Below are 24,288 nucleotides of genomic sequence, written 5' to 3' on the forward strand. Positions count from 1 at the left end.
ACATTTTAAAATGGTAATCTTAAAGTCCTATTTTAAGAAAGTCATTACCAAATTCTTGATACTATCCTACTCGAAAATATACAGAGCATGTGTTTGTGAAAATAATCATTCACCATCATTTCTTAGATGTGTTATTTGTACTGAGGATTTTTTTTAATGAAATAAAATTATCTACTTTCTCACAAACAACCTACAGAAAAATGCCATTTAATAAAGAATTGAATAAACTTAGAATCATAGAATTTCTCAACTTGGAAGGGAGCTATAGGGGTCTTTGACTCCAACTCTCTTAGGGCCCAAAATTAAGCCACATGGCTAAGAAAGAGCAGCATTGCATTGCTCCTTGAACTCCAACAGGCCTGTGCCATGATCCTTTTCCTGGGAGTGACCAACTGGTCTCCCAGCAAAGAGCCTTTTCCTAGTGTCCAGTCTGAGCTTCCTCTGACACAGTTTCATTCTCTTCCCTTGTGTCCTGTTGATGGTCACCAGGCACGGTCAGCAACTCCCTCTCTGCTGCCTGCCTGGAGTAAGTCATGAGGCATCCCTCAGCCTTCTCCAGGCTGGACAAGCCAAGTGACCTCAGCCACACCTCCTAAATCTCACCCTCAAGACCTCCTCTGCACACACTCTAACAGTTTGATGTCTTTCATATATTGGGACATCCAGAGCTGCACCCAGTCCCTGAGATGGGGCATTCCAGAGCCATGCAGCGTGGGGCAGTCACCCTTGCCCGGCTGGTGATGCAGTGTCTGATGTCCCCCAGGCGTTTCTGGGGCTGGCCCTCCTGGCTGCCAGGGCACTGCTGGCTCACCTTCAACTTGCCATCAACCCAAACCCCTGGATCTCTCTACATGGATGTGCTCTCCAACCTCGATAAAGAAAGAACTATTTCAGAGAAGATTTAAGAAGGCTTGCAAAATAATTTAGGTCCGTGGTTCACATAGAACCCTCTAAAGCTGCAATTTCCTTCAACTGATAAGACTTGTAAAATGAGACTCAAAATGACAATATGTCATTTGATGACAATTCACAAAATGTCACTCAAGTTTTTAGTTAGACCTATGCTATTGCTAGTGATAGATAAGGAAATGAGTACTAATTACATAGGAAGAAAAAACTTTATTGCTATGAATTTTTTACTTTAAATCACCACTATGTTTTTATCACTTATGTTCCAAGAGTAGTGTAGTAATGTGATTTATGACATGAAGAGCTTTCAATATAAACTTCAATTGAAAAACCAATTCAATTATTTGAATTCAAATTCTATATTAATATTGAAAGATTCTAGATATATTTTGAAAATTTAGGTTAGTATTGAAATTTTGTTTTGTTTTTATAATGCGATAAATGTTATTTTATTTGCCTAAACATGTTATTATGTGGTAAAAAAAGCATATAGAATACTGAACATTGCACTCTGGAAATAATTTGTGTGGTGAGGAGAGAAAAATCCTGTAAAAATGATTCAATGTTCAAAAGATACCTAAACCAATTCAAAGGAAGTTTTCTAAGATACTGGTTCTGTTCTTACTTCATCCTTGGCTGCCTGCTTATCAAGGCTTGCATCTCTCCTGTAGCAAGATTCATTTATGCAAAACATAGCTTACTAAAATTTTCAGATTATTATTTTTGATGAGGTTACTCTTTCTATCTTGAATAAAAAAAAAAGGTTTTTCATTGACTTCCCCAGAGATACTTTTGATTTTTGCATGCATAAACTTGATGGATATGTTTATCTGTTTTATCCAAGCTAGACATCTATACAGTATACATATTTTCTGTCAAGTGGTGCCAACCGTATGTTTTTGCATGTGTTCTTTATATGAGATGCATATTCTCTAAATTCAGAGCACTTAATTCTTGACTACTGAGAGATCCAAATGTTTGTAGCTTTATACTTCAAGTAGTCGTTTATGCTGATACAAACAGCACTTTGTGCAGTTGCTTACAACTTGAAAATAACCATAAGTGTTTGGAATTAATTACTTGCACATTTTAAAATGCAATTTGTAAATCACATAGAGTTTGAATTCATGAAGCCTCAGGCACTATCTGCTATCAAATTACTGCAAGCACAGTGATGCACTAAGATTCCTGAGCACTAACTCTCTCAAACTAACTCTCAAAAGAATGACATAAGAAGGCCATGGCCAAAAATGATGATCAGTCCAAGGAGGGCAACTCTCTCTGGGAACAGCTGTGAAGACCAGAGAGTTTGTGTCCTGCCCTCTGAGCAGTGCAGTCACATCCTGCCTGCCTGCACTCAAGCAATGTGTTATACTTTGCTGTTCAACAATCTGGTTGCCTTAGTCTGTGTGCCTCTTGTGAGGAAGGAAATTCCCAGAGCATATCCACATCTGTCAGAGAGAAAATGTTGTCTGGTTCAGGTTGGTCTTACCTAGCTGACTAATGTTCTCTTTCAGTTTCTGTGTTAGCTTGACTTCTTGCAAACCTCTTCAGAATGGTGTTGTGAATAGATTAAAGTGCAATGCATCCCTTTGGGCAGATAGCTGTAGTAGTCTGGGTTCCTTTCACTCTCATTGGTAATGCACAGTGTATAAATTTAGATTTTTGCATGTGGTTGCCAGAAATAATAAACTACATTTCAGCTGTAAAATTCTGAGCTCTAAAGCTTATTCAAGGGCTCTGTAGCAGGAACAGTGAGGGTAAGTGTATTTACCACTAGTATTCTGCTTAATGTCAGTAAAACACAGTGAGAGATGGTATAATTGAGGGTACTGTCATAAAAAAAAAAAAATTAACAGCAGCAGCTAGTACCGAAGAGATATGGCTAAGTTAGGATTTTGCTCAACTTGCTGGTGACCCTGCATGGGGTCTGCTTGCTGGCTTTCAAGAATGCAGGTGGAACTGTTATGTGTTAGAAACTGAAACTTAAAAGTACAGGTACGGGTTCTATGAAGTTAATTTGTCGTTTTTGGGGGGGTTGGATAGTGATCTGAAATGAATTGCTAGAAAGTTATTAAAAAAACCCCTAAAACAAAGTGACAAAAAAGCAAAACTGCAACAACAAAAACCCCAAAACACACACACACACATGCACACACAGAAACACTGGGGGAAAAAGAGTCATTTTAGATATCATTCAGTAAAAAAGCTAAATTATCCTTTCTGATTTATCATAGAATTACAGTAGTTTTCAAATTATTTTAATCTTTGAATGTATTATGCACCAGGAAATTTTACTCAGATTCTCAGCTTTATCCATGGTTCTTTAATTTTCACATCCTTTCCCCCTTTCATTCCTCAGGGGCACAATGGCTCTTTCAATATGCACTGTATAAAAAGCCAGAAATTGAGGAAAGAATCACAAAAATGGTCTGATTTCACCAACAAAAAGAAATCTTTTAGAAAATTCGATCTATTCTAGCTCTATTGTTTGATTTTAAAAAAGAAAAAACACTTTAAATATCAGGCTCTAGAAAGTAAAATATGAAATTTATTGAAAAGGCATCACCTCTTATGAAAAATTTGTGTGCCAAGAAATTAAATCAATAAGGCTTTGGTAGCCAAAGTTATGTTACATTTGTGTATGTCAAAATTTACCTTGCATGTAGAATCGTAAAGATAGATACTTGTTTGAGCCATTCAGCAGCTTTCTCTCATCTTTCTAGTCAAATTATTGCTCTATACATTACTTAAACATTGTAGGAATTATTCTGTATCTGCGTTTCTTGCAATTCTTCCTTTCATTGCAGTCACTTATTGGCTATTTAGCCCCTTTTAATAGTCTCCTTTTTCTAATGTCGAATGTGTTTAAAGCACATTTTCACTGACAGGTTTTCAATTATGATTGAGAAGAGCAGCTCTACTCCTACCCTGTTCTGTTGTTCCTAATTAGCTATTCAGCTATTATCCTAATTAGACTATATGTTCCTTGTGTTATACCTTGCCAAGCTCTGCGTTTTTGAATCTCCACACGCACCCATAGTATGCAAATACCTAATGACAGTAGCAGTAAGTAAAGATGATAAAATATAGAAAATAAAATGCTTCTCTTCTGATCCTTCTCCTATGAATAAATATTTTTAATTACTGTTGCTTTGGCTTTTATGACTATATTATCAAATAACAAAAGGCACCTGTTGAATTTTTAATTTCTTATGTCAATGAATTGTATGGATGATATATCTTCTTGGGGATTTTTAATTATATGTTTTAATATCAAATACTGCTGATAATCAGCAAGTATTTTAAAGCTTTCAGTGAAATCTTACTGAGAAAGGAAAATACAAGAAATTTGCTAAATCCTTTGGCAAAATATTAATTAACATTCAAGATTTAGGAGAAAATTCCAATGCTTTTCATTTAAAAATGTTATTAATCATTAAAATATGTATATTATTAACTGATGATGTATGAACCTTGGAAGGTCTATCTGGCAACAATTAATGAGTTGAATGAATGAATTCAATGAACTAATTGAATTCAAATGAATTAATTTGTTATTTGTAAACATCCTGATTCAGAAGTAAAAAAATGAGAAAGGATAGTATGATGTTATTAATGCTTTCTAGTTTAAGACAGTGTTTAAACCTATGAGAATTTTTTTCTGCAGTTTTTTTGTTATAAGAAATAAGTGAAAGAAAATAATTTATCAATATTTTTACATTTGTATCACAAAGAGTCTGTGATTTTTTGGCCAGTTCTTTTTTAGGCTTTTTCTGTGCACACATTCTCAGAGCCAGGTTCTCCAAATCAGCTCATGATAGGTGTCACTGCTAACATTCATTCTTGTTTGGCCTGATGATGAAGTGACACCGATAAGGCAAAAATGTCGGAAAATCCAGACCAAAACCCTCTGCTGCTTAAAGGCCCGACAATATTCCATTCCATTTGCCTGGATAATATTTTGTTTCTGTGTGTGCCTATATTTATGGGTCCTCACTGGGTAGAGAAGGGCTGGGTTTTCTATGACAGAAACAAGGATGGTGCTTCACTTGTTTGAAGTGCAACTTTATTAGTAATTGGTGTTCTGTTTGTCAGCTGAAGGAGCTTGTGGAGGGACACTACGTGGGACAAGTGGAACTATTTCAAGTCCACACTTCCCTTCTGAGTATGAGAATAATGCTGATTGCACCTGGACCATATTGGCTGAACCAGGAGACACCATTGCTTTGGTCTTTACTGACTTCCAGTTAGAGGAAGGATATGACTTTCTAGAGATCAGTGGAACAGAAGCACCATCAATTTGGTAAGTCAGAGATCTTGCAAAGATTTCACTTTCTGTTTTTCTTTTTTTTTTTTTTTGGTGCCTATCTGAAAAGTTATCAGAAGATATTTAAGATATTTTCTACCTGTTAGTAATAACAATTTTTTAGGATTTTTTTTTTGGTCCCTTTCACCTTTCAGAGCTCAAAAAAGTAGTTTGCTTCCGTTTCTTTCCGCATCCTTGTCCTTCCTCTTATTTTCCTCCATCTGCAAGAGTTATATTGGTAAAGTATCCTATCAGTGAGAATTTAATCTGTGTTACGTATTTGAACTTGGTATAAGAACATTTTCTGATGTTGCATCTTGAATGACATATTATGGTATTGTACTTCAGCAATGAAAATAGCGAGCAAAAGTCATCCAGAGTAAAACAGGAATATGGACAGCTAATAGACGACATCTTATTCTAAACAGGCTGTAATTCAGTCTTACTACATGTATGCAAGCATTACTCTCTTATGTCAGCTGATGAAACTGTTTGCTTAGCAATATTGGGCATTAGTAGCTGTAACACTAAATCTACATTCTCTGTACTAAGTAAAAGATGATAGTTCTGCCTCTGGGAACAGATTAAGTTGTGGAAGAGTTTGCATTATGATTTCTTTGCAGCCTACATATGCAGGTTTTTCATCCTTTTCATCTCTGAAAATGTCTTGTTCTTGATATATGCACCATTGCTATAAAATTTACCCTAGGAAAATGTAGATCTGCTCACAGATGACTGATGGTTATTATTTTCAGAATGTCTTTCTAGAGATAGGAAGCAATCCCACTACTATTTTGATGTCATAACAAGCTAGACAGTGCAATATATTAATAATTGTGAAGTTCTAGCTAGCATCTGATCTTTTGAAAATCTATCAACAAAAGTGTGTGGTAACTATACTTGGCAACTATGCAAAAACTTTGGTTGAAAGGACACATACATTTGTGTCACTGATGCCAAGATAATTTTGCTTTTTCTTTTATATACCTTTTATATATCCTTTATGTATCCTCAATATTCTTAGCATGCATACCTGTAGTTCCTTAAGTCTGATAACTTTGCATAGTCCTAGTATTTTGTTAGGCCAGGAGAACAAACATCCTAAAGGCCTTGTAGTAGGAGGCTGGAAAGCTCCCTATGCTATCTTGGGAGACTAAGGTCCTGTCTAGAACATATCCTGCAAACTAGAGATTTGACCCATCCAGGGGGAATTTCATGGATGGGAGAGCATCATGCAATTCATCCAGACCTTCCTTTGGGACATCCTTGTTAGATATGCTTATTTGTAAGGTCTGTAAAATTGTATACAACACCTATTGTGTGTGTGTACTGCGGTGCATCCCACCTTGGGAAAGTGGTGCACCATAAGGATCCTTATTAAAATGCAAAGCTAAAAACCCTTTATCCCTTAACTGTGTTTGGCTCTCAATTTTCTAAGACCAGGAAAAGACATCATCACAAGATTACTCTCTGATATTTCCACATGAGCAAAATTTGTGTAATGGCAGTCATTGAAGCAGCTTGGTGTCAAATTAAGTGCTCCTGTCTGTCTGAAGCACAATGTGTAAGTACCCCCTTGCCTCTCACTCTTGCACAGACATGCACAACAACCATCAATGAAAAAGTTTTTTTCTTAGGGCTTCTAAGGATCAGAAGCTGAAATCTTGAAGGGGAGAACTAATGAAATTTTTCTACAGAACACAAAACTATGTCCATTTGATTTTGTGTTAGAGACTCTACTAGACGCTTTACAACATATTTGTGCTTTTGATTTCTGGTAGAAAATGAAGTAGAATATGAGCAGAAGGTATTGGAAACATTCTGCATTGATCTCACGCAATATTGATCAGCTTTACATTGGAACAGAGATACAATAAGAATTTTATTTCTCCTAGGCTTCAATCTCAACATTTTTCTTGTTTTCTGTGGTAGGCTGGAGATCATTATTTAGCACTGATCACTAAAACCTGGATTTATTGTGTGTTCCTAAGATCATAGAATCATAATATAATTTGGGTTGGAAGGAACCTTAAAAGATCATCTAGTAATATCCCACTACTGTGAGCAAGGACATCTCTAACTGGATCAGGTTGCTCAGTCCTGACCTCAAATGTTTCTGGGGATGGACATCCACCACCTCTCAGGGTAACCTTTTCCAGTGTTCCTCCACCCTTACTGTCAAAAAATGTCTTCTTTATATGTAGTCTAAATCTACTCTCTTTAAAATCATTACTCTTTTTTCTATCAAATCAGGTTCTTCCAAAAAAATCTGTTCCTCTTTCTTATAAACCTCTTTTAAGTATCAAAAGGCTGAAATGAGATTTCCACTGAGCCCTCTCTTTCCAGGCTAAACAGCCAAAACTCTCCATCTTTTCTTATATGAGAGGCGTTCAAGCCTTATGATTTTTGTGGTCCTCATCTGTACTGGGATGAACAGGTATGGACCTGTCTCCTGTGCTGAGACACGGAGCTGAATGTAGCACTGCAGCTGGGGTGTGAGCAGAGCAGAGGGGCAGAATCCCCTCCCTTGCCCTGCTGCCTGTGGTGCCTTTGATGCAGCCCAGGATACATTTGGCTTTCAGGGCCACATGATTTTATCTCATGTCCAGTCTCTCATCCACCAGCTTCCCCAAGTCCTCCTTGGCAGGGCTGCTCTGTTCATCCCCAGCCTGGATTGATACGAGGGGTTGTCCTGACCCAGGTGCAGCACCTTACACTTGACATTTTCAACCCTCATGAGTTTTCCATGGGCTCACTTTTCAAGCTTGTCCTGGTAACTCTGGATGGCATCCAATTCCCCAGATGTGTCAATGTCACCACACATTTTGGTGTCATCAGCAAACTTGCTGAGGGTGCACTTTATCCCCCTCTCCATGTCATGGATGAGGATACTATGAACAGTACTGGTATCAGTGATACCAGTGAAGGATTAGTACAGGATTAAAGTCTGGAGAAGCTATGGGGAGTTTTGTAAGAAATGTTTAAAGGATTATTGGAAAACTTGGAATGAAGCTACACATCCAGCTATATTTAAGCCAGAACAGTTACCATAGCGACATTAGAGCCATGCTAAATGTAGTGCATTCTGTAATATGCTAAAATAAGCTGTGTTTTTAAATGGGAAGTTGTTCCATACTTAAAACTAATGGTTTAGGGGTGTTATCATCTGAAAATGTGACTTTTTAAAATTACTCCCTTTTATTGTATCTGGCATCATATCAAAAGCTTTAGACATTAATTCTCTATTAGAAGTCACATATTCCATTAGCACCGTCTGGTAATTGGGATTGTTTTTTCCCTTAAAGCAATACTTGCTATAGAATAAGTGAAAAAAAGGCACATATATGAGCTGTAAAAGCTAGAAAGAGAGGAAGAATTAAGAAGGTAATTTCAGACTGATTATTCTTTAGTGTTTTTAATGTATGATGCAATATGTCTGGATTACCCTCGCCAAACATATCAGCAAGGTTAGAAGCAGTTCCATCATGATTACAGTAAAAACAGGATGGATGTATTTTTTAAGTAAGGCAATGGAAGCACAAGAACAAGTGGAATCTAAATGCTGAAGGAAAGTAATCTGATGTATCTATAAAATATGTATCTACGATATTCTTTGTTATAGTAATTATATAGATTATACATCTTACATCTATATAATAGTAATATTTTAATATTATTTGTATATACACCACACGTTTCTAAGCCTTCTATAAGATGTCCAGTTAATTTCTGTTTTATATAACTGATCATTGGTTTGTATTCCAATGCATTGGTAAGGAAGAGGATATTTGCTTACCTTTTCTTATTTTCAAAATCACTCATATGGTCCATCCTAGCAGAATTAGTTTATAAAAGAGTTGAGATATTATTTATTTTATGTACATGGTAAAAAGGTCTAAAGCTATTCAAGGTTCATTTGTTTGGGGATTTTTTTGGTTTCTTTTGAGTGATTTTTGTTTTTTGTTTGGGTTTGGTTTTTTTTTAATTAGAGAGCAGTTATATAGTTCTGCATCTTGAATTAATATAAGTGATCACAATTTTAATTCTGCTTTGAATCAATAGAAGCATCAATAGGCTTAAAAAGGGGAACAGGTGCAAAATGATTGTGAAGGACATATAAAAAAATTCTTAATCTGTAAATGAAGTTAGAAATATTATCAGATTGTAAATGAAAGAAATCTTTCTAAATTTGAATAATTTGCTTAGTTTGCTATTACATAAGGACTTTTAGGTGTAAAATAAGTTTATTTTGATTTGGTATGCTATGGCTTGCAAAGCCACAGACAGTATTTGTGGGATCATTACAGAAAGACTTCCTCTGCTAAGTGTGGAGTTCATCTCCCAGCCCACCAGATGGGTGGGTCTGAAGGGCTCCTGTGTTGTTAATCATTAGAACATTAAAAAAAAAAGTGAACCTTGAAAAAACTTTTACAATACTTTCAAACATGTCCCTTTAGACCTCTGTATAAGTTATATGATGCTAAAAATTAAATAAACTTTGGACCTAAAGAAAGTAATAAGAAGTACCTTAAGTATCCTAAAAATCCAGACATTAGCTGAACACAGTTTTGAAATAGAAATCTATTACTTAGGGAAAACATCTTATTGAAAATCTCTTAGTCTGTTCCAAGACTCCTTCTTGAGATGGAAGTTTGGGGTTTTTTTATTATTTGTAGGTTAGGTAAAGGTAGGCAACCTCATGGGAATAGGTAGGACCAACTAAGGTTTTTCATGTAAGTGTGGCTTGGCTATAATTTTTACAAGATCATCAAATTATCTTAGACTGTTATACATGTCTTATGTGCGTGAAAGACCATTATGATACTATTTCAGAATAATTCTGAACTTTTTCAATGTGAAATCCTGGTTTTGAACAAATTTTGTTGATATTTTTTTTCTCTTTCACCTTACGATACTGATTTTATCTCACTGTGCTTCAATTTAAACCCAAAATTAATACCCTTCACAGTTTTTTTTCAGTGTTTGCCAATGCAGGAGAATGAACTACACTTCATACTTTTCAGTCTAAATTGATTTTCTAATACTATTTAAAATTACCTTTAAGGTTATTCCGACCTCCTTATAAATCATTTCAATATCACAGTGAAAAGCCATAAAAATGTATGTGGATGTGAGAGTGATTTGGAAGCAGCATTAATTAATTGGTATAATCTTGGCATACAATTTGATGTAAGTACCTGGAGTCATCTGAAACTCACTTCTTGTTTCTGTGTTAATGAAAAACTCCTATAACAGCTAGATACTATTTTGTGTTTCTTAGCTAAATACACCAGTCCAAACACTCTAATATATTTCAAAATAGTAGGATTTAAACTCGCACGCTTTCTGTGCTGTTTATAGATCTGTTGTTGTCTTAATTCCCACCCTGCTTGTGAGAGGCCTGTAGCAAAGCAGTGCATGAGGTAATGGTGTCATCTAGATCACCTTTTTGATAGACACCTATGGCAGTAGATCCAGACATCTGAGCTGAGCGTTTAGCGCAGAATTACATAATTAGACAGCTAAAGAGCACCATCTATTGGCATGCTGTTAAAAGATGTATCACTTGTGGATCACTTTCAATCAAGTAGCTCTACACCAGAAAAATGCTTGGGACATTCCTGTGACAATATAAGGGACTATTTTTTGTTTCCTTCTCCATCAGGTGAGAAAAGATGCCATGGCCAAGCAAAAAGGGAAGGTAGTTGGAGTCTAGCTTTTTTCATTTGAGGAAACTGTTAGTTTTTTATTAATTTATGTGTAATTTCTTACCTTTTTAGCCTCTTTAGAGACATCGTGACTATCATTCCTTTTTTTTTGTGTGTCACCAGGGAAATTCTGCAATCCTTGTCATGGAGTTACTGGTTAAGGATTCTATTGCTGCTCCTATCTTTCTCTAGCTTTTAACTGGACTTCCCCTATTACCTGTTTTGGTTAGGAAACCAATAAGTATAAGCTTCTCTACTGGATAACCTGTCTGACTAACCTGCCATGAACTGTTTTTTTTTTCAGGAAAACTAGTTGCATAGTTGCCCTCAAATTCTTTCTGTTGACTTTCATGTTGCAAAGTTTTCAGTTAACCTGTAAAAATTATATAATCCATGACATGTGAAAATTAGCAATACTGGTATATAGCACTATTAAGTATATATAGCAACACAAAAAGGTTTAAAACTGATTTAGCATAGAGCACTATTCAGTTCCATACCCCCAAGATACATTGGAAGGACAAAGAAATTTTAAGGTGAGTGGCTAATGTAGATTGTGTGCCTGTGTGAAGAGCTTTTTAAGACTGAACAGTTAATTATCTTGACATTGCAGATTTTAAATTCATAATATGATTATTTACCTGATTAGAATGAAATTTCTGTTAATTAAATACAATTTTACTAACAGACTTTATCCATATATAATTCATTCTAACTCTTGCTGCAGCAGACATCATCAGAAGGGATTTACATATTGAAAACTGAATAAATGACAGAAAAATCCCCAAAATAAGTGATATGGCAAACACTGTGTCCCTTTAAAAGACTCAGTGGAATAGTTATTTTTCCCATCTCTGAGTCCTGTCAGTTGCTGCCTTTGCTACTGATTCTTGTCTCTCTGGGTTTCTTTATTGGCAATACCTATGCTCCCACTCCTGCCTTAATTTCCACAAATATGTCCTATTTCTGCATCCTCCTTCGGTATTTCCTGCTCTGTTAAATGGTTTAAGCTTAAACCCTGTTAAAATCTATCCCAAAAAAGAATGGCCAAATCATAGTTGATCCTGTTTCTGCTAGATAAAGGGTTGAAAAACACATAGCCCCAAACTTTTATTTTTTTAAGTGCTTTAGTCATAAACAAAATGGTGTACCAAAAGTTTGCAAACAAATGCTGAACTTGAGTTCCTGTGGAGTTATGTATCTCGAATAGAATGTCTCACTGGTCTCAGAGCTGTTAAGCACAGTCTCAGAAAGGATTATCCCCACTCCCATATTAGAGAATTTATACAGAAAATTGGCAGAGTGTTTTGCATAGGACATCAGCTATGTATACTAAACATGTCATACAGGCAACTAGTGTACTCTAGTTCTAGAAGTATTGCTCTCCAGAGTCTTTTAAAATTCCCTGAGTGGGAAATGGCAAGTTTTAATTCAGTGTCTATAGCCAGTTCTTTTTTTAAAAGCAGTTGCTAAACCCAAACATACGCAGATAAACAGCACTCCTACTGTTTTCCCATAATAAGGATTAATAAGCTGATATAATCAGTGATATATCTTGTACTTGGCTATATTTATCAAAATCATCATGTTCCAAAATGGATTTTCTTCATGCATTCAAATGCCTACTTGAAAAAATGAATTATCCACAGTTGTAAGCAAATTGCTAGCAGGCTTGGGGAAATACAGTGAACACTGCTCAGTATCTTTGGAGTCCAAGGAAATTAAAAAAAAAAAACTAACGTAGATGAGACAGGTAGCGAACAGTTCACCCTCTTTAAAATTTATAGAGGAGAGAAGATGAAACCTGACTATGTTAAGAAAGCAAAGCTGCGGGAAAATTGATATCTTAGGACAGGGTTACACTTGTTTGCACCCTCCTGGGCATCATCCTCCTTTTGCTTTCAGCATCCCAGTGGCGGTTTTTAAAATTGCTTTGATACAGAGGAACATGTCTGGTTGTTGTGGGGTTTTTTATTATTTAAGTGTATATTAAATAATGCAGTATATAATATATAAGGAGATGAGCTCTGCTATTTGCAGTGATGAACCTGCAGATTCTAATTGTTGAAATAGCCATAATGAAAAGAAGAAAAAAGAGTACAAGTAGTGGTTTCAAAAATAAACTGAAATGTAGCATACAGATTTGGATGTGATTTCTTAGTTGCTGGCATTGCACTGGAAGAAAGGAAGTGTTGGAGGGAATAAGGACCACGGTTTTCCTTCCTATGATACATTTCGTGTGCATGTACATGTATATATATGTATTCAGGTTAATCTGACTTAAAAAAAGATTGTATAGAGTCCTGTTGCAAAGACAAATCTCAATAAATATGTCTAGTTTATCTCTCACAGAAATCTTGCAAAAGTTCTTCTGCTTGTATTTGAAGAAAGTATACATTAAATACATCACTTATCTCTTGTACTTTATAAAAATACATATTAGTATCTGTGTGCATGAAAGTATGTTGAAGGTTTTGCAAGGATTTTGACCTTAAAATCGCTAGGAGGGTAAATATACTTTATGCTAATAGTAGTGATTGAACTCATATAATCTCTTGCCTGTGTTAGCTGTAAGGACACAGAGACCACTTAGCTGTTAACACCAGCATGTGAGTCTTGTATGAAGTGAGAAGTACAGAGGCACTAAATTGACACTTAATTCACAGAACACTATTGCTTTCTTTGCATCTATTAATTTACAGTCTACTGTGCAGAAGAGGCATAAAGGCTTCATTCATAGCACATCACAAACTGACAGGAACATAAGAGTGAGAGAACTCACTTCAGGAAGCACTGTGACCCACAGTATAATTTTTCTACTACATTTAAAAGAGCATAAAAAACACTAGATTTTTAAAATTAAGTATGCGATCATGGTTTAAATACATTAAAAGAGAACTCAGATTGCTTAAAATACCACTACTTTACTATCTTTCTGAATAGATTTTATAACTCAGCATGGTCCTAAAATATTCTTCTCCTAGGTCTGTTGCATTATTCTAGAATATCTATACCATTAGCTTCATTTACTCAGAAATTTTTTGACATTGGATTCAGGAAAATATGTTTTAATTACGAAACAGTTATACAAGTGTAGTCAGATTAGAAACTTTTCTTAGAGATATTTATGAATTGCTACATTCCTTGGTTTTACACAGCATCTATCCAAAGTCAACCTGAAGAGTAAAACAAAACATACAGATATTTTGACTTCTGGAATGTTACATTAAATTCTTCTCCCCTCTCCCCCTTTGCCATACAGCCCTACCAGTGATTCTAGGTTTGCATGCAATAATCACAGAGCTTGTGAAAAAAACGTACCTACTAAAAAAAAAAGAACAAACCCAAAACAAACCGACAACTCCCCGGACTCAAAAAAAAAAAGAAACAAAAACCCCAAACCAACAAACCCACAAGCAAAAAAAACCCAAACCAATTGGAATTTAAACTGAAGTTTTCTGATCGATATTTCTTTCGAGGTCTGTGTTATTGCATGAGAAGGAAAAAGTTTAATGAAGAAAATCTTGCTGTTGGTATGTGTCTGCATATAAATATGAAGTCTCTAACTTGTAGAAGCAATACAGTTCAGTTCATCTGGTCAAATCACAATTAACAAAGATCAATATTGGGACTACTAGGTCAGTCTGCAAAACAAAAAGACACTTATTCCCTGGACCTTAGACTAAATTCTAATTTTGACATTGGTACCTAGTTTAGCAATAATACCAGAGAGGAAATTAATCATGGTGTAAATAGGATCAGTGAGGATGAAGGATGGTAATTTGCCAAACCACTCTTTAAAACACTGTAGTTTTCTACTTTATATTTCAAATATATTAGAATTTTAAGATCAACTATTGCCATTTCCTAAAACTTATAGGGGGTTTTAGCACATCTTGGCATATGCTTTCAAACACCCATGTATATGAAAAAATGTTTGGTAGGAAGTAGCATAGTTGAATGTGTTTCCAGCATATAAAATTATCTCCAAAATTATTCATCAAATTTTAAGAGAGGCATACAATTTCATGATGTAAAAATCAAGTATGAATATAGGTCTGTTTTATTTTTTTCCCTGGATGTACTAAAAGTTCCTAAAACATGATACGTGACAACTAAAACATTTGTTTGTAGTTTGGTTTGTTTTTTTTTTTTTTCCAGCAATATATACCAAAGTAGACATGTTCCTCTAGAAAACTCTTCCTGAATTTCCACTGCAAGTTTTTTAGGCCAACTACCCATTAGTTTGTTGCATGTTTTCTCTGCTGAGACCAGTGCTGTGATCTACAGCAGCTCAGAGTAAACTTGCCAATGAACTGTTCTTACAGTTAATAAATACCTTGGCCCCTGGTACTCTGTTTAGTTAGCACACAGAATACATCGATTATTTCTTCAACTCTAAAAGAATGTTAAATTGAATTTAAATAACATGTTTATTGATGGATACTCTTTTTTAAATGCCTGCACAGTAGGCTAGTGATTGGACTTAATGGGTTTTCTGCAGAGGTATGCACTTAGAAAATACTGTGCTGTTATGTATCTCTGATGTTTTAAAGTGATAGCTGCAGCACAGAAAGTTTAGATATGATGGGTAGTGGTGACTGAGACATTGTTTCTGTTTCTTCAATCTCCCAAACAGGCAAGGGAGAAGACAATCAGTGGGGAAGGCAATTAGAGTAAAATAAAACACAAGGAGTTTGCTAGTTTGGCTAAGCTTGAGGTAGCACTCCAATGAGGAGTGAGAGTTTCAAATCTAAACTATCTAAACAAAAATAGAAGTATTAATGGGTCCTTTTAAAACAGTGGATGCTGATGGACAAATTAACTGAAAAACTATTCCATATCAATAAGATTGGCAAATTATTCCATCCCACTTTTAATGAGAAGGGACAGGAAAAGAAATGCAAGTTTTCCTCACCAGAACTTACATGAGAAAAAAAATATCATTTCTTTAGAATGATGTGACCCTAATAATTAAAATATTTTGATAGGAAACAGTAAAGTATTATGTGAAGAGTAATACAGTGAGTTATTTAATGTTAAATTTATGCAAAACCTCATGTAGAGATATGTGATTGTCTGCATTTGGAGGAGACAGATCATGTGGTTTTATTTTGTATTCAGAACTTTTGTAAATAAGATATTGAAAGAAAGGCTCTAATTCCAGTATTGTTCTATATCAAGAAAAAAGACACATTTGTTTTAGAACATAACCATTTTTGCACCTTTTCCTTAAAATTAGGGACAGGATTGAATCCCCGAAAAAAGCATTTAGGAAGTAGTATGTAAATTAATTCAAATAACTTCAAGTAAAAAACCTGCATATTTAATTACATCACTACAATAATCAACAATTGTTGACTTATATAAAAAAATATATATATTATTTTATATATTATATATACACTTTATGATATAAAATATATATACATATATATAATCTTTTAGCTGATTGAAGTGGGAGTAGTGGAATTGTTTATAATGTGTGCCAGAACAGATGTAGGATTTATTCTAGCAGAGCATATATGCAGATTTACTGGACTGTCATTTGTCTTTCTGTGTACATAAAAATATCATCATGTAAAAAAATCAAGCACTCAAGACTAAAGAATGCCATCTTTAGTTTGAGCTACTCATACATAAAAGTTGATAATAGCTTTTGAATTAAGCCATCAAATGGTCTTATTTCTAACTGTGAGACTGAATTACTGTTGTGCATTTAAAGAAGCTCGGGTCAATACGGCCACTGCTACATATGTTGAGATGAGTTGTGTGCATTATATGGGATGTTAAAGAAAAATAAAGGGATGTCTCCTGATTAAAACAAATTGATTTTCTATTTAAAATCTAGGTCTTATGCATGCTTTATTCATGGAATAGCTACATCATGGTAACTATCATTTTCAGACAAGATTTGTGCAAGGTTTTGCCAATACCTTTTGTGGTTCTCATTTCTCATGTAGTTCGGTTCAACTCTTTCAGCTCTTCTGTCAGTTAAAACTACTTTGATTGAGCCATGATGATTATTTAAAGAAGGTCTTATAAAATTATATCAGAAACAAAAAAGAAGGAAGAGTAAAGAACTTTATTTGTAGCTCTTGAACAATCCATTTATGAAGTGAACAGACTGACTCCCAAATAAGGGCTTTATGGATTATAATATTCATATGCAGTGAATTTCATTTCAGATAAATTATGTGCTTATATAATGATTTAGCTTAATTGTAGACTTAAATATTGAAAACTGATGACAAGGATCAACGGAATTAAAAAATGCTTGTCCTCACAACCTCAGCAGTGATAGTAGATGAAGAAGATGCTCGAGCCCTTCATGAGAGCCCCTCTTACCCTCTTACCTCACCCTCTTACCTCAGTATAGTATTGCAATGAATAAGCCTTTTTTGAAGCATGTTAAAGAGGCGTACACAAACCAATATCAGACCAAAATTAGAACACTGAAGACGAACTGTTCACAGGTTTAAAAGGACATTTGAAAAGGAGATATGTAATTAGAAAATAATATGAAGATGATTCGAAAGTGGATGCACGTCTCATCTGAAAGCATTTTCACAGGTAGAGGTTTGGAGCATCTAAATGCATCCATACAGAGAAAACACCATATCATACCTAGGTAAATAGACAAAGGAATCTATGGCTCAGGCAAAGAAGCAGAATCTATTCCCACAGATGAGAGAAGCAATGGCTTTGTTGTTTCAGCAAATTTCAAAGTTGACTTTCAATTTTCCATCTCCTCATTTCTTAAATTGAAATTGGATGTGTGTCTTAAACTGGTAGTGTAATAAGGTGTAAATTATTATGTACCGCCCAGGGGTAAGGTAGGATTTCCAATTTTAATGTATAGAACTTAGATTTGAAGACTGACTATAAAAGAAGACATTCTAGTAGTCCTTCTTCTATCTTCATTGGTATGAAAAAAACTCTTTGAAGTAGCAAATCTTATATTTAGTATTGAAGGCGTGGGATTCCACACTTTGGCACTATTTACAAGGAGAGTTTCTAAAGATGAGGGTTTTAACTGTTCTGCAGAGGGCAACTATCTAGAGAAATCTTGATTTCTTAGAAACTGGTGTACAGGTTTTCATAATAAATATTTAGAATTAGTATGCTGCCCCCTGGGTAGAAATATGGTAATAAAAAAAGGATAGTGTGTTTGCTTCAGCTGCTGTGTTTGAAATCAATCCACTGTAGTCCCACTGGGCTGGATAAAGCTCTTAAAAATGTTAATTTTTCTGTGTACAGTAAGTAGCAGTAAAACCCTGCAAATCTACATAGACTTGAGTGCTGAATTAATGAGTTTTATTTATATTTGGGATTTATCCACATTTTAAATGGTTCTATACTGGGAGAATCTCAAGCTATTGTCAATTTTTAGACACTGATGATTGGTTTACAACAAAAGAGAATCAATTCTCTAAAATTTAAAAAAAAAGTAAGCTTCTCAGAAAAGAAAGATTACATGTTCAATATGAAAATACTAAAAAGAGTTTTCAGGTCCTATTTGCTCCAAACATGGATATTCTTTCAGAAACTTTTATTTCACAGGAGTAATAATAGTTTCCTGTGTGTTCAAAGTTTATACAACAAGAGCATTTTTTCATTATCACAATCCCATAAATTCGGGCAACAGCTATGACATTCATATTTAGGAAGAAGGTGTGCCCATTCTAATAGTAAACTATTACCTGTGTATATGAAACCATGAAAGTTCTACACCTGAACAAGAGCATATTTTTTCAGAAAAATACTACATAACCCCTGATTTAGTGTTTTCCAGTCCTACATAGTGTTTTGTAATCTGTTTGTTAAACTTAGTTAAGAGAAATCATCTTATTTCCAAGCTTTCACACACGTGGCTGGCTTCAGGTTCCCAGCCCCAAAGTTCTGTCTTTGTCTACAAGACTAAAAAACTGTTACCAGACTCCTTTCCCACTAAGTCCTTGCAAACTGCAATCTCACAACTTCCTCTTTGATAATATAAAAAAATCAATTTTTTAGTTGTTTAGAAAATTATGTCTAATTTTTTTAATTATTCTTGATTTTTTTTCAAAACCTCTGCAAATATTCTTGGCTGAAAACTGACATTGTGAAATGAAAAATAATTACAGTAGCAGACATTTGTTTGTTATTTCCCTGCCACCTTCAATGTTAAGCAGGTTATCTATTGGTCCCCATGTAAGTGTTTGATTTTATTTGAGTTTTTTGTGGTGTCATGGGGGATAGCTCAAGAATATTGCTTGAATAGTAAAATTGACCCAGTTTATGTAAAATAGAAAAGAAGCACATATATGATATGAGTCTGTGTTTTCTGTGAGTTTTAGCAAGTCACAAATGGCTAATCTTACCTCCTACCAACCCAGAGAGCCACAACAATCCTAGTGATCAGACTTTGTCAGGAGTTCTAGTGAAAACAGCAGAAGAGCTGTGCCCAATCAATCATATGAGAACTTGTCCCCTTCAAGATGGATAGAAGAGAGCTCCAGTCAAATGAAGTGAAAGAACTCCCTTCCTGTGTTGGGATGTGATTTTGTAGACCACCCTTTTTTATAGGTTCTTTTGTGAGAATCAAGAACAAATATCTCTCTTTTTCCATTTCTGGGATGGATTTTTGCATTTTTGTTCTTGGAGTCTCATTCCATTCACCTTAGCATTTGCCAGTACAAAGCAAATCCAGCTGCCCTTTAGGAGTTTTAAAGGTAGGATGAAGAAATGAGGGTAAATATATTGAGAGTAGATCCTTGCAGAATATGCTCAGAAAACCAAAGGTCTTTTTAAGGGCATGAATTTGTATCAAATAGAGGGGTAAAAACTCCCACTTCAGTATGGAATTGCTTGTTCTCGGTGTTGAACAAAGACTGTCTATCCTCAATGAGATTTTCATGAGAAACTAGAGACCTAGTGGGAATTTGTCTAATTTTGTGGCTGAGAGGCATTCAGGGGGTTAGAGGGTAGTTTTGGGGAATGCAGCCAAAGAAGAGTACCATGACACTCACTACACCAAGTCTCAAATTTGTTTACAGAGCAAACATACTAGGTTGGATATGTAATGGGAGTAGCTGTCAACTTCCTCAAGGGCAGAGAGACCTGGCTTGGCTTCCCTCTGTTCCCCCTCACACTTGGTTTTCTACAACTTGTATTTAATGACTGTGCATATTCCCCAAGTGTCTTTTTTTAACACTTTACAGTTTTCTACTTTAAATCACTGGCATGAGCTGCAGATGGCCCCAGCCTCTGCCCAATTTCTGAACAACCAAACCTGACTGACCTTCTACATGCGGCTTGAATGGACAGCACTGTTCACTTCTGTCACTTAACTGGGAAATGCAGAATAACACAGGCATTCCTTGCTTAAGACAAGTGCTTGAGAGTCTTGTGTGTAGCAGGGAGCTGTTTCCTCATTAAGGGCAGATGCTCACAGAGATAGTCATGCTCAAAGCATTTTGGTTTCTTGCTGCCATTCAGATCAAATGGCTTGGTGTGGCTCTTCTGCAGAGAGAACATGTCCTTTACACCAAACAGACTGCAAGGTGCCAGGAAAAGCACTTGTGCTCTTGTTGGACTGAGCTTCCAAATGCTTAATCTGACAAAAAACACTCATGTAAAATATACAATACTGCATTTTATACCCAAGGCTGGAAAATTTGTTTAAAAATTTTAATCACTGATATTGGTGCTTAATATAGTGAAAGCTGGGTTGGTTTGTATTTCATGGATATGGTCAATGTGGATTTAGCTAGCTTGTGTTGTAGAGAAGAATAAACTTTGAAAATATAGCATGACTACTATTCAGTTTTAGCAATACAGTAACAATTTCTGTATTTTCTTTTATTTTAAAATATCGAAACTCCTATTTGATATAGCTTCATGTAAAAAATGAAGCCAATAGTTTTACCAGTTGGAGGGCAATGATTTTGTGAAGTTTGTAGGAGGTACTAAGCCTGATTTATTGAATGAGCTGTACAAGATCCACAGCTTTCAAAAGGTGTGGAGAAAGGAAATCTTGAAAAATAGGCCACAAAACGTTAATGAACAAATAATCATTTTTATTCTCAGCATGTTAGTCGATATAGAGTACATCTGTCCCACCCAGCAGCTGCATCATTTTGAAGCTCTTGAGAGGGCTTGTGGAGCTGAGGAGAATATAAATCATAAACTGAACAGTAAAAAAATTAGGCAAAAAAACACAGTCAGTAAGTACCTAAAATGCATCAGTAAGGAAGGAATATGGGATATTTTTATTCCAATATTTAAGAAATTATAGAAGCTGAAAACCTGAGCAGTTTTAATAATTACTTGCTTTAATTTTTAATGTAATACTATGCTAAAATGTTAATACACAGATTATATATTGTTTCCAGAGTCAAAACACAAATACTAGTATTTTATCTTAGAGGTATTTCCAGTAAAATTAGGGAGAAATTAAACTTTTCTTTCCTCAAAAAAGTTTAAGATAATTTTTGTAATTCAAATGTACTATCTGTATTTATTTAATTTTAATACTCCTATGTATTATTATCCTAATTAACTAGTCACCTTTAGTAGAATTGCTGCCATGAAGCTATGACACTGGAAAACATCCAATTTCATCTTTAATTTAGAATTAAATGTTCTCATTCCCTGATACAAACTAGTATTTATTTTCTTAAAAGTATTCCCTCAGCAGTACTCTTTCAAATGACTTTTTACAAACAACAGAGATCCCTATTCAGTATCTAATCACTGTATCTAATAATTAGCCTTAGCTCCACTACTACAAAATAGTACTTGCTGTGTTTGTTTTATTTTAACTGTTGACCACTTTGAAGATCTCACCAACTCACTTGTTTGGTTGGGTTTTTTTAAATTACATTTAGTTAGGATATGCTTGTATGAGTGCATTCTTTTTATCAGCTAAAATATAGAACTTCAGAAATTTTATATTCAAGTCTTAGATGTTTTATAAAAGAATTATAGAAAATGTACTCTAACATATCTAAAACTTAAATTGCGGTCTTATTTAATTTCTTTTTTTTTTTAAAGTTGATTTCTTATTTATGTTATAACTTACAACAAGTGACAAATGGACCCTTTTTCCTGACTAGTAAGCTTCAAGTGTGAGTCAAATGACTGAAATATGAAAGCAGTATAGAGAGTTAAGTTCCTATCAATCTCAAAGAAATCAACATTCTTTTATTGTCACTGTTTTCAGTTTTTGAAGGCTGATACCGTTTTACAGGAGAAATATCAAACTGACACAATTATGCCTTATTTTTCCTCTGTGTAACATTTTTTTAGGTAGTAGTTCACATTATGACAGTAGCATACCTCAGTTGAGTGCTGACTTCCACAGCTCTCTGCCCTTTTTCATTTTAAGTAGGCAAATCTAGAGCATTTTGTGGATCTGCCTTTTTAGGTTCCTAGTGTGAGTTTGATAAAAATGAATCAACCACTGAAACATGAATCAAATGACAGAACTTTATGTCTTCAGTAATTCTAGGGGTTTTTAATGGTTTTGTTCGTCTTTCAATAATGCAGAATAAATGTGAATATGGATCATGAGGTTACAACACTCGTGCTGCTAATTCCAAATCTTATTGTTCTGTGACTCTGAATCTGTCATTTGAACCTTGGCTTAAGCAAGCCAAAGAGGAAGTCAGCAGCAGTAGTTAGTGCAGCTAATGTGGACAAGATGATGTTCACTGCAAATTGTGGTCTGTGTGCTTCCCAGTGTCTAAAATATGGAGAAAAAAAAAATCCTTTGACATTTAGATGTTAAGTGCAAGTATGTCTTGATTTCAAATCTTTCAAATTATATTTTATATTTATGTGAAAAATGCAAAGGATGATAGAGAAAAATGTAGAGACAGTAAAGATGCTTATACAAGACTCCTCAAATTTTCATATTGCCAGGAAAGGGATGTTAAATGCGCAGAGATTATTTGTTATTCTGAATTCTTGGAATTAACAGCAGTTTTTGATGATAAAATTTAACTTGTAAGAAAGCTGTGGCATTAAGCATTTATCATATTTTAGTATTCTTTCATTAGGAGAAAAATATTATAAATATTACATTGGGTTAAGTTATCAAAAAAGTATATAGTCCCTTATTTTGAAATACAAGGTATATTTAAACATAGAAAACATAGAACCATTTCTAGAAGAAATTTTAAGCTACTTATATCTTCTTGTCTCTGAATTCTTGAAATGAAAGCAGTTTGATATTGAATATTTTTTTTTGCTTTAAAGTAAATACTAGTATGAGGAGATTGCATATATTAAATATTAGAAAAGAACAATTTATAGACCTATATTTTTCTAAACTATGGGCTTTTTATTATTATTTGAATATATAGAGTTTTCAGCAGAATGCATCTTTATGCCTTTGAAAATCAAAGTTATAGATGAACAGTAAAGATGCCTATCTGAAACTTAAGTATATAAAATTCCTCATTATTTTATCTGTATTTATTGGTACCTAACTTTTTGGAGCTGTTTTATCAAGCAGTAGTATTTACTGTCCACTACTTTTCAAACTACTATTCCTATTTAATTGTGATCTGTCAACATACCAGGTAGCTAAAGGAATTGGAAATGCATGTGTTTCTGCTTTGGTTATGTCCAGATGTGATTACAGGCAGATTTTTACTGAACTGCTGGGAAAAAAAAATCCACCCAAAATTCATCCATAGTTTTAATTCTTTTTGAGCAGTGATAAATTTTGGTAACTGAAGAATAATCTTGAAAAAAAAAGGCTTCATCTGGACAAACAGGGGTTTTACAGTGTCATAAAAACCCAGGGCTTTCATCCTCTTCTTTTCAGGGATAACAAATCAGTGATTTCTGAACTGTATTGATAATCAGCAGCATACATCTAATTTGATGACTGTACATAAGCAGTTTGGTGTGGCTAAGGCTGACAATATGTAGGGCCCTGAGCACTCTCAAACATCCTACAGATGATTTCACAGAAACACAGAATTAACTAGTTTGGAAAATACCTTTGAGATCATCAAGTCCTATGACCTAACACCTCCTCATCAACTGGACTATGGCACTAAGTACCACATCCAATCTTTTCATAAACACCTTCAGGGATTGTGACTCTACCACCTTGCTGGGCAGCCCATTCCGATGCCCTAGCACTCCTTCTGTGAAGAATATTTTTTCCTAATTCTATCCTAAACATTCCCTAGCACAGCTAAAGACTGTGTCCTTTTGTTGTGTCTCTGGTTGCCTGGGAGAAGAGACTGTCCCCCCCGACTTGGCTACAGCCTCATTTGGCAGTTGCATCGCTCACAGTCACATTCTACAACATGAAATGTGACCTATGTGACTTTTTCCAGCTTTCCCCTTCTGATGTCTGTA

The 24,288-nt window shown here is 34.9% G+C and overlaps 1 protein-coding gene across 2 annotated transcripts in view; it reads left to right on the top strand.

Moving 5' to 3' along the window:
• CSMD1 (CUB and Sushi multiple domains 1) overlaps nt 1-24,288 on the top strand; it is a 1,108,435-nt gene that overhangs the window by 559,569 nt on the left and 524,578 nt on the right. For both annotated transcript variants that reach the window (XM_033053649.1, XM_033053650.1), the window contains exon 5: nt 5,008-5,215. In XM_033053649.1, the coding sequence (XP_032909540.1) occupies nt 5,008-5,215 (208 nt within the window). The remainder of the gene's footprint in view (nt 1-5,007; nt 5,216-24,288) is intronic.

The sequence above is a fragment of the Catharus ustulatus genome, chromosome 3 (genome assembly GCF_009819885.2).
Source record: "Catharus ustulatus isolate bCatUst1 chromosome 3, bCatUst1.pri.v2, whole genome shotgun sequence".
NCBI lineage: Eukaryota > Metazoa > Chordata > Aves > Passeriformes > Turdidae > Catharus > Catharus ustulatus.